This window comes from Myripristis murdjan, chromosome 6 (genome assembly GCF_902150065.1).
Source record: "Myripristis murdjan chromosome 6, fMyrMur1.1, whole genome shotgun sequence".
Taxonomy (NCBI): domain Eukaryota; kingdom Metazoa; phylum Chordata; class Actinopteri; order Holocentriformes; family Holocentridae; genus Myripristis; species Myripristis murdjan.
The window spans coordinates 26,852,302-26,864,826 of NC_043985.1; the positions used below are offsets into that span (position 1 = coordinate 26,852,302).

The window sequence follows — 12,525 nt, forward strand, 5'->3', positions numbered from 1 at the left end:
AGCAGAAAGGTGTGTCAGGGCCTGTGATCACCTGCATGTCTGCAGCTCCGGCTCCAGTGCATTCACACCTCAGTGAGGGATTCCTGCCCCGGGCCTCTGCGTGTTCAGAGGGGCAGGAGCTCCCGTCCAGACCTCTGCCTCCTCCATATTCTGAGCTGCATCCTGCCGACCAAGGCCAGGTGGCATGCTGGAAGGGAACGTCCAGAGACAGCCTGAGGGCAGAGGCCAGCCACGTCGGCTCTCCAAGACCCCTCGTCCAGACCGGCGACCCCTGCAGGACCGGCCACGGAGGTCCCGCAAGAGGCTCCAAATTATTGTCTGCGTCCTCCTCGTGGAGCTGTGCGAGAGGTTCACTTTCTTTGGGATTGTGTGTAACATGATCCTCTTCTGCACTGTGAAGCTGGGCTACGACAACCACCTGGCTGCCACGGTCAACCTGTGCTTTGTTGGGGCCAGCACCCTGACCCCCGTCCTGGTGGGCTGGTTTGCAGAAACCTGCTTAGGAAGGACCAAAGTGCTCTACTTGTGTGCTTTTCTTCATTTCTTTGGTAAGACAAAACAGGATTACATTACAATTTCATACATTTTGCCTCTGTAATATAGTGTTCTGTGTCCAATGTGAAAATGCTAAAGCAGAATATTGGTATTTTGAATAATAATCATATTTTTCTGCACAAGTAATCTTTCAGTAAAGTTTAAAAGTGTGCTATTTGAAATATCTCAGTTTTCAAAATGTTCTCCTCATTACTTTTCCAAGACCTGATTTCTGCCTGTTTTCATATTTTCAAAATCACACTGAAATACTATTCATAATTTATATTTACCCACTTTAACTAATGGCTTGTTAGCCCTCTCCAAGAAATACAAAAACAATTTCAATGATCTGTCTACCAGTGTTAACATATAGTGTTTTGTGTCTAATGTGAAAATGCTAAAATAAGAAAAGGTATTGGTATTTTGAAAAATAATGCCACATCAGAGAGCAGTATTTTTCTGCACAAGTATTCTTATAGTAAAGACTGAAGGTGTGCTACTTCTGGCTGTTTTGAACTGTTTCAAAATCAATTATAAAATAAGTATATCTACCCACTGTAATTAATGGCTTGTTGGCCCTCTCCAAGAAAAAAAAACAAAAAAACAAATCCAGTGATCTTTCTATTAATGAAAGAATTGTTCACTGGTGTTTATTTTAGTACAAGCACTGTGCAGTGGATCAAACCTAGAAGGTAATAAACACTGATACATTTCTGAGGATGGGAAATGAATAAATGAGATGCATAATCAGGAACTGGATTATTCCTTCTGAGTTATGAGGTGTTGGCATCGTAGACCCAATTTGACCTTCAGTGCGGAGGAGCTCAAACCTTGAGGAAGTGTGTGTGTGTGTGTGTGTGTGTAAGTGCTTGCTCATGCCTCTGCATCACACCAGAGTTTGAAATTAGCAGCAACCGGACTCCACAGCCCTGCACCTGTTTTGACCCTCCAGGCACGGCCATGCTGCCCGTGGTGGCTTTCCCTTTCGAAGATTTCTATATCAACACACATCACATGACCCACCAGCTGGAGCCGCGGGAGCAACAGGTCCTGTTCTACACCGGCCTCCTGGCGGCTGCGCTGGGCATCGGCGGCATCCGGGCAATCCTGTGTCCCATGGGCGCCTACAGCCTGCAGGGCTACAACCAGCACCAGCTGCTGTCCTTCTTCAACTGGTGGGTGGCCACGGCGCTGGCATCCACATGCAGGATTGTGTTTTTGATAAATCAGTTAATCATTTAGACTATAAAGTCTCAAAATAATGAATAATGCTCCTCAGAAGGTACAAGAGTGATGCTTTCAAATTGCTTCCTTAATCTGACCAGGAGCCAAAAAAGCCAAGTATTAATTTTATAATGATATGAAAAAAAGATTGAGATCTGAGTGATCTTATTGAAGCTGTATTAGAAAATCTTAGTTTTTTTTTTTTTTACTTGACACATGACTTAAATGATCAACCAATCATTGAAAATGTAACATTCATTTTCCGCTTGGTGAGATGTTTCCAAAAGAATAATATTCCTGTACCATCGTGAGTGAGTTTCCAACATCTACAGGCAGTCAGACATAAAATGATAACAGTTTTACCAATTCCAGTGGCACTGTATTGCCCCAACCCAACAAGGACATCACTAAATGCAATTACAGGCCATTATCTGTCCTTACTGCTGAATGAAAAAAAAAATTGCTTGGATTTTGGCATCTGGCTTAGAGCCCCATTTAAAAATAAAATTAATTCACAGCGATCAGACAGGTTTTATGTAATCAAGGCTAACATTTGATAGTGTTCACTGTCATACAGCTAAAGATAAAACTTGTGTGCTGCGTTGAGACTTATGGGAGTTCTTGCAACTTTTTCAATTAATTCAACTAATTCAATTATTGCACAATAACCCATCTGCAAGGATAAACACTAATGGCATGATATCAACCAAGGTTACCCTTTACATCCCTTCTTATTTGCCTTGTCACTGGAACCCCTTGCTCAGCGTCCATCTATTGCCCCCATCGCTTTTTAATTAATTCCATATCAAACAACATACAAAACTACTTTTCCTCTCTAAACGTCAGCAACAAAGACTTTAAAATATTCCCCTACATGCTATACTGACCTCTGTGCTCAAAGTTCATTTACTAATTGATGAAATTCTAGATGTCTGCTCGATTTTTTTCACCCCTTCAGGTTCTACTGGTTGGTCAATCTGAACTCCGCCGTTGTGTTTCTGGGCATCGCCTACATCCAGCAGTCTGTGGCCAGGAACCTGGGCTTCCTCATCCCCTTCACCTCCGTGCTGCTGGCTCTCATCGCCATACACATGGTGCGCAACAAACTCACCTTCAAACCCAAGAAAGGTAACATAGAAACAGAAAGAGACACCGAGAGCAGGTATACATGCATGTATAACTGTGTGTGTGTGTGTGTGTGCATCAGAGCTATTATAGATTTGTATTTTTTATTATTATTTTTTTATTTTAATTTGTTTTCAATTTATTTTAGTTTTCAGTTTCAGTTTAGCTGTCATCGTTTAAAAATGTTCAGTTTTAGATTAGTTTTTATTATTATTATTATTTATTATAATCATAAATTATAATTATGTGGGGTGTTTGTCGGGGGTTTAAGAAGATTTAAGAAGTCCAGTCCAGTTGCATCAGCACCTCTTTGTGCTTGTTGTGTTGATAAATTTGACAAACTGACAAAGACTAATACTGATGACATTTTCTGAATATTTTGATTTTATTTTAGTTAGTTTTGCAAGTGCACAATATCATTTCCATTAGTTTTAGTTTTTTTTTTTCTAAAGTCTAGTTTTTATTTTTATTTATTTTTTGTTCAGTTTTAGTTAGCTATAATAACCTTGGTGTGCACATAAATAACTTATATACACACAACAAGCACACACACATCATATCTTGCCAACAAAGTTTTCAGTCAAATTGTAAAGTCCATATACTGCAATTTTGTGATTTTAAAAGGTTTCAACATAGACCATGAACTCTAACCTTCACCGTCCCTTCTCTTTTCCGTGGTAGGTGGCTCCTTACTCACCACACTGGGAGTTTTCCTGAACTCCCTCAAAATGTGCTGCCTCCATTACCGCCACTTGAGTGGCGACGTGGCCTCCTGGCTGGACCGGGCCAAGGAGAACAACGGGGGACGTTACAGCGAGACGCACGTGGAGAACGTCAAGGTCCTGGCCCGGCTCTTCCCTCTGTATGGCCTCCAGCTCCTGTACAGGGCCTGCGTCACACAGGCAGGTCCACAGGAGACAAACTTAAATTAAAGCTGAAAGTCTGCACTTCACGGTCCAAATACTTATGGCCCTGACAGTGCTACACTGTGTGTGGGAAAGTTTCTTTTTTTAAAAAACAAATGACTGGACAGAACAATATTTCACTGAGTGGGGAATGAGATATGTCAAACATTTTGATAAATATAAGGAATGAACAGTTTCCTATACATATGGTAAGGAGGTATCTGCTCAGTAGGATCTACTATATATTTATATGAGCTTTATTGTTGTACATTTAGGGCTAAATTTCTGTGTGCATTGTATGTATTTCTACATAATTTTATTACTTCATTCCCTTCTATAAAGTTGATTTCCTGGCTATTATTTTTTTACATATATTCTTTTTTAATATCTGTTATTGGTGTTACCATTAGTTATTTATTTTCCCTTTCTTATTCATATACTGATTTATATTTATGTTGCTGTATTGGACTATTATGTGTTTATAACTCTATAAGATCAAAATACCCTAGCAAAATACCCCCTTTTTTTGTTCAATACTATTTTCACCTCTGTATGTCCAGTGGAGTTTCTTTTAGGTTTTTTTTCTTTTCACTTTGAAGGAGCTAGGCTAATGACTCCCATAAACTTCAAGTCTTTATGCTAAGCTAAGACATAATGCTCCTGTTGGTGCTCTCAGACGGCCTCACCCATAAACTCGGTGCTCTCCCTCAGATTCCCTCTGGCTACTACATCCAGACGATGAACTCCAACCTTCACATGAACGACTTCCTCCTGCCCATCGGCGCCTTGAATGTGATCAGCATCCTCCCTCTGCTGCTCCTGGCCCCGATGATCGAGTGTGTGACGACCTGTTACCTCTCCATGGGGAAAACCCTTCTGGCACCTGCCAAAGTCATCAGTGAGTCTTTTCATACCTGGCAAAGCAATTTTTAAAATATTTTGAGTGGTCACTGTGACTTATTGGTTAAGGTTAGGGTTGGTTATAGCTCGTTATAACATTATGGAAAGACTGTAGAGAATGTAAGTCAGTTAGTTCATAACTTCGCCATCCTAGGGAAAGACCATCGTGCACCACCACTCATGCAATTCTCCATTATGTCTCTCACTCGTTCTTCTACCTTTCTAATCCTCCCCTCCTCCTGGCTGTAACTACTCCCTCACAGCCTCCTTCTACAACCTTCTCTCTCATCATCATCCCTCCTTTTCCATCCCCCTCTTCCAGCGCTGGGACACACATGTGCGGCTCTGTCTGTCTTGGTGGCGGGCCTGTCCGAGTTGCTGAGGAAGTCCTACCCGCTGGTGGAGCAGACCCTGTCCGGGAAGGTCCTGCAGGTGTCGTCCATGCCCTGTTTCCAGCTGGCTCCTCAGTACGTCCTGCTCGGTCTGGCCGAGGCCCTCGTCACCCCAGCGTGTGAGTGAAAGACAGCGCTGACGTGTAGGCTTTGAAGGCAGAATGAGGAGGACTTTCCTTAAAACAACAACAAAAAATATATATATATACACATAGACTCACACAAAAATAGTCCCTCTCAATCTTATGAGCCACTAGAAGTGTGTGCTGGTGTGTGCATCTGCAAAGACCCTGCCCTTTGCCTGGATTTTCTTTTTTTCATTTTGTTTAGCACGGATTTCTTGTGGGTGTCGGCCTTTGGGCAGGGGGTGTGTAGCTTCCAGCCAATCACAGCGCGGCGCTGGTTCGATAGCATGATCAATGGCATCCAATAGGAAGCTTTGAAAATCATGGATGTCAACCATGGAAAAAGGAAACATAGTGACGCGAAACGCCAAGTGGACAAAGCTTGTCCTACAACAAGAGTGAATCTGGGGTTGGGTTTCACCTGCTGGTGAGCACTGAGGGAGATGATGAGGACGAAGGGCGACGTGGAGTTGGACTATTATTTTTTTCCAAGGATGGCAACGGAATATTTTACATTTTTGGTTGTCATTTCATTCCATCAGCATCCTAAGAGATGAAAACTTCCCGGCAGTTATTAGCTTAGCTGGGGAGGAGGGACCAACTTTGAATGTTGTATTTACAAACCACAACGACAAATCCTACTCATTCTGCCTTTAAAGGAATACTTCACCCAAAAACTACACATTTCATATCATTGACTCACTCCGAGTTTGTCTTCAAAGTCTGACAAAAAGCACACCTGGCGTAGAATGGAGGTTCAAAAAACTGCAGGCATTTCTTTTAGCATGGAATTGATCAGGGATTTTGACAAATTGCAGCAAAAAGGACATCAAGACATCCATTTCAAGTTAAACCCGCTGTGCAGCATAATCCAAGTCTCAACTCTCATGGTCACTACAACCCAAACCGTTGTACTTTCCCTGAAACATTGCTCAATAAACTATTTTTAAAATAAGCCCATGCGCACAAGCGACTGTGCACATTCACTGAAATACTCTGAAATAGCTTTTTAGCAGAAGTACTTTGGTTTGGGATGTACTGAACATGTGAATGGAGAGTTAAGGCTGGCATTTCAATCAATCAATCAATCATCAATCAATCAATCAATGTTTCAAAGTTGTAGTTGACTTTGTCCTTGTCCACTGGCAGGCTCGCTCATATCCTTCCACCTGACGCCCAGCCACATCAGAGGGATCTCGCTGCACTTCCTCACTTTGTCCTATGGAGGGGGCTGTTTTCTCGGAGCCTTCATCATTCAGCTGGTGCACTTATTCTCTGGAGGTGATTAGAAAAACACTGAATCCCCTCTTTCATCAATGAAATGTAACTGGACTATAAACAGCATAATGATTTGCAACTGTAAATAAATAGGATTTTATATTAGTAAAGGAATAATTCACTCAAAATACAAAAATGAGCAAGATTTTCCCACTTAGCCCTAGTGCAATCCATCCATCCAGATAGATGAAGACTAGAAACCTGGTCAAATCACACAGAAACTACACAGATGGACAGATTGCATTAGGGTAAGGAGGAAATTTTCATGTTTTGGTGTGTGTGTATTTTGGATGACTAGTATGAGACATGAATATCCTATAACACTATACCTGATTGCAGGTAACTTCTACCCAAACGAACTCCATGAAGGGAATCTGGAGAGGTTTTTCTTCTTTCTTGCCACACTGATGGCTGTGAATACCCTTGTGTGTTGGAGGATATCATACAGGTACAGTATGATCTCCTACAGGAGGAATAAGGTAAACTAGAATTAAAATTAGATCCAGCCATTCTTCGGTTGCACCAGTCAATCATGTGCTTTTAAAGACTGCAGTGCGTGACCCCTGTGTGTACAGTAGGTGTTGTGGTGTCCATGGCACACCATCATCAATGATGTAGAAGATTAAATCTATTCTTGGCCTAGTAGGAACAAAAGCACAGTGAATGAATATTGGGGTCATAAAATAATCACGATCTTAAGTGTCTCTTCCATCCATCTTGACATTGTCCAGGTATTTGGACCTGAGTGTGCAGGGCAGAGGACCCAGCAGCAGCCCTCTGGCGGACAAGCTGCTGCGTTACAAGGCCTGTCTGCGTTTCTATGACACTCTGGATCGCTCGTACACAAACGCCTCTGTGGAATCAATCTAACCCTAACCCTAACCCTTCTTGAAGATCTGTGCACTTTGTGGTGCTGGCGCTACATCTGCTGTGAACATATAAATAACATATCACTTGTATGAATGAATTATCTAAGATGTAAATTTTTGATTTTGTTTGCTTTTACAAATGTTTTAAAACTTAATTTGTACGAATATCAAACTTTTCTTTGTCACCAAAGCCTTCAAAGAGCCATGACTTTTAAATATGATTGTTAATATGACTGTTTTCTTGAATATAAGCCATTGTGTTTATGTATGGTGTGACTAAATTTTTTAGAATTTCTATGTACAGGATGACATGAAATTAAAACAAAAAAAGATGTAAATGTCCATTGCTTATGGTCTTTATTTGAGTATCAATCCTCAAGCACAGTAATAAGTCTGATCGTGTTTACTGATGTCATAGAAAGAGTACCAAAATTCTCATATAAACTTTGGTCATCAAAAAAAAAACCCACAAAAAGAGTCCTGAAAAACTGGAATATAAAAAATTTAACAAAATCAAAAGTTCTTTTTTTTTGTAATAGGCCCTTGTAGTTTTAGGGCTTTATTTTAACAATCTAAGCACGGAGTCTGAAGAGCATGACACAAGTGCATTTAGGATGTCCACTTTTGCTATTTTAAAGGCAGAAAAGTGTCAGCACATAGTTCAAAAAGGCTGTGCTTAATCTCTAAATTAATCATGGCTGTGTTTGGGCATAACATGCAGTAAACTAATCAGAGCACCGTCTCCCATTCCCTTTAAAAACCAGGTGCGCTTACACTTTTGCAGATTGCTATTATAATGGTTTGTTTGCCAGGTAAGGTAACACTTTTCTGCAGAGGACGCCGATCTGCTCGTGCACTTTCACTTGGTGCACGAGCAGATCATGTACGGCAGTAGAAGGATTCCTCCAAAGCTCCCTGAGGTGAAGCAGGCAGTCCTGTGTATGTAACAAGCAAAATGTAGGCACTTACATAGGCGCCACTGCATTCAGATCTGGTTTGTTTGTTAATCGTGCAATCGCTTTCAACTGCCCCAAGATATCAATGCACCAACAATGTGCTGCCCCAACCACACCTCATTTTAACCCCGACACGCCCATGGGCACGCAGAAAGGCACAAGAGCATTTGCCTTCTACACGATTTGGGCGCTGGATGGGAAAATGACACCTGCGCAGGTTGGAAACTAAAAAGACTCTTGCATCACGCTTGGTGCTGCTTTGCACCGAGTGTAAAATAGGGCCCATAGTGTCACTAGCAAAAATGTATTATGAAAGTATTATTTGTACCTCAGCAGTGTGTGACAGGTGAGTCATTGTTTTTAGTCATGAATACATGAGCTCAGTTTTGTAGATTAATATAAATCTTTCTCTCGCATCAAATTTCACTCTCATACTTGTATCTTTCTTTGTATCTCAGAATAATAAAAGAGCAAATAGCCACATAGCCAGAAATGCTGATACTATTTATTGCTGTCTACTGTTTGCATAGTTTCAGTGTTGCACCTACATCAACACAAAACCCGGGGTAGAGAGGCTGAGTGAATGTGGTTTGGATTTGGTGCAGGCAGGTCAGATAGTGAGAGTCAGAAATGCCGTAGAAGTACAGATTTCCTGTTCGGTAGTTGAGGTACACTCCCACTTTACGGGAGTGAGGTGGAGGGATGTTGGCTTTGTAGTTGTTGTTGTGCCAAAATGTAAGGCCAGACGGAGAGCAGACTAAACTCCAAGACATATTATTGTGTCCAAAAGCACAATCATTCCCTGAGCCCTTCCTGCTTATATCTCTGTATGAAACAGCCACTTCAACAACGCCGCTGTCCCACTCCACCTCCCAGTAGTGGTCGTCAGCCAGGCCGTCTTTGCACAGGGCCTGGTGGTAGAAGGTGAACCTGTCAGGGTGGGTGGGGTGAGCCTGGTCACTGTTGCCCCATGATATCACTCTGTTATTGTCAGACAAATGAAGACATGCAGCCACTGTGTTGGGATCCACCTCCAGTTTGTAGTCTGCAGAGCAACACAAAGCATTCAGTTAGCCTGAGGATAAAGGATAAGGGATAAACGTATTCAACCCCAAAAGGGAAAACAGCAGCCGTGGTTTCCACTAACTCAAAGGAAAACCACACGCTTTAAATTTTATGTGAAGATACACATTTTCATTTCATTTTAGTATTGGACATTGTGTGTATGAGATAATTATCCCTTCTGTGTCCTCATTGTGGTGCTACAAAACAGGCTCTAAATGTACTTTATGTTGCTGCACATCAAATGTAGATCACACACTTTAAGGCATAAGGCTATAAGGTGACATAAGTTGGCCGTTATTGCTGATATACATTTGCTGGACATCAACTGATATATATCATACTTACATATCATACTTACTCTTCAAATCATACTTACTTTTATGTATATCCAAAAGATATCGCCTGGATGTTGTTGTTGCTGCTGTGCTCTCTTGCAGGTTGGGAAACCTTAACACTATGGCAACAGGTAAAAAGCATGCCACGCTTATCATTACAGCTGTACAACTACAAGAAATATACAGCACTGCACAGACTTTCTTCTTACTGTACTCTAAATTGCACTGCTCATACATACATAGGTTGTCCGTCTGAACCTTCAGTATTTTATCCTCTTCTTCTTTCCGCATCTTTTCCAGTTTGGACTTCTGTGCAGTGATGAATTTCGTCGCTGTTTCAAGGCTTCTGGGTGAGGCTGAGGATTCGGGGAGCTCATCGAGGGCCTGCAAACGCTGCGCAAGGCAAACAAAACACATAGCAAGAGACAAGTGGGACTTACAGACCCCGTGAAATGCACTCTTACTTTGTTCTTAAGTGTAAACCAATGGGACAGACCAACCCCTAAGAGAAACACAGTTCTATTTGAGGGGATAAGGTGGATGAGAGAGGATGTTATATTGGTTTAAACTTTTAATTTACATCCACTAAGTAGAGGAGTAGAAGTCATGTGAGCTAATTTCATGGGGACACATATTTTTCTATTTGGGGACAAAATTGCGCATGCTCATACTCAGCAGAAAGAGTGGAGCGGAAGAGCGAGGGAAGCATGTTTTCACCTTAAGAAACTGAACGGGATCGTCCAGGAGCGACAGCTGGTTGAGTTCAGCCTGTCTCCTCCTCAGCTCAGACGCTTCACGCTGCAGTTGCCCGAGCAGACCGCTGGCACAGTCCACGGCAGCTTTCTCCGTCTCACCAACTTTGGCCCTCATCTCGGCGCACTTTCTCTCGATGGCCCAGATGTACAACCGGATGTGTTCCATACACACCCGCTCAAAGTGATCCACTGTCTCCCATGCTGCAGCCTTTCAAGAGACACAGAGAGTTTCAGTCACTCCTGTCCGTCGCTTAAAGCAGAAACCTGCTGACGTTCAGACCGCTCACTTTAGTCTGCCTCTAGCTCACATTTTCCCCAATCATTTTTCAAAGCATGAGTACATTTACCAGTTTTCTGATGCTTTTAAAATACAAACCAATACCATTTTTATTTATTTTTTAGGTTCATACCAAAGGTCTAGGTCAGTGGTTTTCAAAGTGGTGTCCTGGGACCTCCAGGGGTCCTTGGGGGTCCTCAGTCGAATGAGAAATAGTGCTATTTCACTATAATTTAAATGCATCTGAATGCAGCCTTTCACACGCATTATACCGTGCAGCTCTAGCGACAGCACTGACGTTTACATTTGTCACTCACCCTTACAGAGTCTGCAGCCTGGTTCAGCTCCTTCACTCTCTGCTCTGAAATGTGCATCCTGTCCACACTTTGCTGCTTGGCTGCTTCCAGCTCTCTCTGTTCAAACATGAATCAAGAACCTCAGTCTCAAAAATGAATGCTTTTACTATCTGAAGTGCAGATCTGAAGTGAGTTACCTTCTTCTCGGTCTTCTCCGCTGCAGCTGAGACAGTGTCGTGGCCCTTGTGCTCCCCCACCGCACACAGCAGGCAGATGCACTGGCGGTCGGTGCGGCAGTAGAGCTCCAGAAGTTTGTCGTGTCGGCAGCAGATGCTCTCCTGCACCGCCTGGGAGGCCTGGACCAGCCTGTGCTTCCTCAGAGGAGGCACCTCAAAGTGCGGGCTCAGGTGGGTTTCGCAGTAGGCGGCCATGCACACCAGGCAGAACATGGCAGCTTTCCTCTTTGTGCCTGTGCAGGCGTCGCAGTCCACCTCTCCAGGCGCGGCCGGTGAGTGCGCCGCCGCACCTCCTGACCGCTCCTCACCGCCCGGCGCCTGGCGTTTCTCCAGCAGGCTGGCCACCAGCGTGTTCCTCTTCAGGGCGGGCCTGGGGCGGAAAGCCTGCCTGCACTGGGGGCAGCTGTACACCCCTTTCTGCCCAGCGTCCTGGTCCCAGAAGCTGTTGATGCAGCTCATGCAGTAGCTGTGTCCGCAGGCGGTCGTCACCGGGTCCTTGAGCTGCTGCAAACAGATGGAGCAGTCGAATAACTCCTGATAATCTGCCATCACTGTTTTCCTTCTTCTGATAGTTTTCCTGAACGGAGCTACTTTCACTCTCTCAGGAAGAGGAGTGGCTGAATTACTCGCGGCTTTTTTCATCCTCTGTCTAAGGGCGGCCAGCGCTTGAATGATTTAAAAATGTAATATTTTGTGTATTTTTCAAAAAACATATTCTTTTTAATGATGTCACTGCGTGGAGATCTAACCTTCTCCCGGTAGACGCTGTGGCAGCCTCGAGAAAAGCAGACACCGTCTTATAAAGCCTTTTTAATCTCTACAGGGACTTGACCAAAGTTTTTTATTTCCCGTAAAAGTCGGCCAAGGGAGCCAGGACACGCAGTTGTTTTGTGGACGCTGCAGTGCATTATGGGGGTTGTAGTATCCGCGTTGTGGGCAAAATGGAACCATCAAAACCAGGGTTGTTGTTTGTTTTTAACATTTTGGGTGGTCATTTTGCCTTGCTGGAGAGTTGTCCTGACCTCCTGAAGCATTTCTAAGTTATATTATTTTAAGAATCAATTTGCATTCATCATTCTTTGCCACATCATAACAGGATGCAGTCAGATTTGAAACTGCATTGTCTGCAGGTTAAGGTTAGGTGTAAGTTAGTTATGGCTGACATTCCCTAATCCCTTCATTTTGCTATGGAAAAAAAAAAAAAAAAAAAAAAAACAAGAAACAAAACAAAAACTTGCAACCAGGCTTGTATT

General features: G+C 43.0%; 2 protein-coding genes across 4 annotated transcripts; one reads left to right on the top strand and one right to left on the bottom strand.

The window, feature by feature from the left end:
- Positions 1 to 184: 184 nt before the first annotated feature.
- On the top strand, positions 185 to 7,748 carry slc15a5 (solute carrier family 15 member 5). The gene is made up of 9 exons (XM_030054241.1): positions 185 to 548; positions 1,487 to 1,709; positions 2,717 to 2,886; positions 3,565 to 3,785; positions 4,500 to 4,686; positions 5,011 to 5,199; positions 6,355 to 6,486; positions 6,823 to 6,931; positions 7,215 to 7,748. Exons 1-9 carry the CDS (start codon positions 185 to 187, stop codon positions 7,351 to 7,353), a joined length of 1,734 nt encoding a protein of 577 aa, XP_029910101.1. The 3' UTR covers positions 7,354 to 7,748.
- Positions 7,749 to 7,824: 76 nt separating this feature from the next.
- Positions 7,825 to 12,133, bottom strand: LOC115361094 (E3 ubiquitin/ISG15 ligase TRIM25-like). 3 transcript variants are annotated; one of them, XM_030054377.1, is made up of 7 exons: positions 12,022 to 12,133; positions 11,234 to 11,776; positions 11,058 to 11,153; positions 10,426 to 10,671; positions 9,948 to 10,101; positions 9,750 to 9,827; positions 7,825 to 9,353 (listed from the first exon to the last, which is right to left on the bottom strand). In XM_030054377.1, exons 2-7 carry the CDS (start codon positions 11,729 to 11,731, stop codon positions 8,824 to 8,826), a joined length of 1,602 nt encoding a protein of 533 aa, XP_029910237.1. In that variant the 5' UTR covers positions 11,732 to 11,776; positions 12,022 to 12,133; the 3' UTR covers positions 7,825 to 8,823. The 3 variants fall into 3 exon arrangements, with proteins under 3 accessions (XP_029910237.1, XP_029910236.1, XP_029910235.1); XM_030054376.1 differs by lacking the exon at positions 12,022 to 12,133 and having other exon boundaries at positions 9,981 to 10,101; positions 11,234 to 11,947; XM_030054375.1 differs by lacking the exon at positions 12,022 to 12,133 and having other exon boundaries at positions 11,234 to 11,941.
- Between the last annotated feature and the right edge of the window lie 392 nt (positions 12,134 to 12,525).

What these genes read in the sequence shown, in the direction of transcription:
- LOC115361094 (XM_030054375.1), bottom strand. Translation starts at nt 11,914, where the DNA reads ATGAAAAAAGCCGCGAGTAATTCAGCCACTCCTCTTCCTGAGAGAGTG. An exon ending in GGTTCAGACGGACAACCTAT is followed by an intron (nt 9,828 to 9,947) that starts GTATGTATGAGC and finishes CTGTTGCCATAG; the next exon opens with TGTTAAGGTTTCCCAACCTG. An exon ending in TCTTTTGGATATACATAAAA is followed by an intron (nt 9,354 to 9,749) that starts GTAAGTATGATT and finishes GTTGCTCTGCAG; the next exon opens with ACTACAAACTGGAGGTGGAT.
- slc15a5 (XM_030054241.1), top strand. Translation starts at nt 185, where the DNA reads ATGCTGGAAGGGAACGTCCAGAGACAGCCTGAGGGCAGAGGCCAGCCA. An exon ending in CACCTTCAAACCCAAGAAAG is followed by an intron (nt 2,887 to 3,564) that starts GTAACATAGAAA and finishes TTTCCGTGGTAG; the next exon opens with GTGGCTCCTTACTCACCACA. An exon ending in TGTTGGAGGATATCATACAG is followed by an intron (nt 6,932 to 7,214) that starts GTACAGTATGAT and finishes GACATTGTCCAG; the next exon opens with GTATTTGGACCTGAGTGTGC.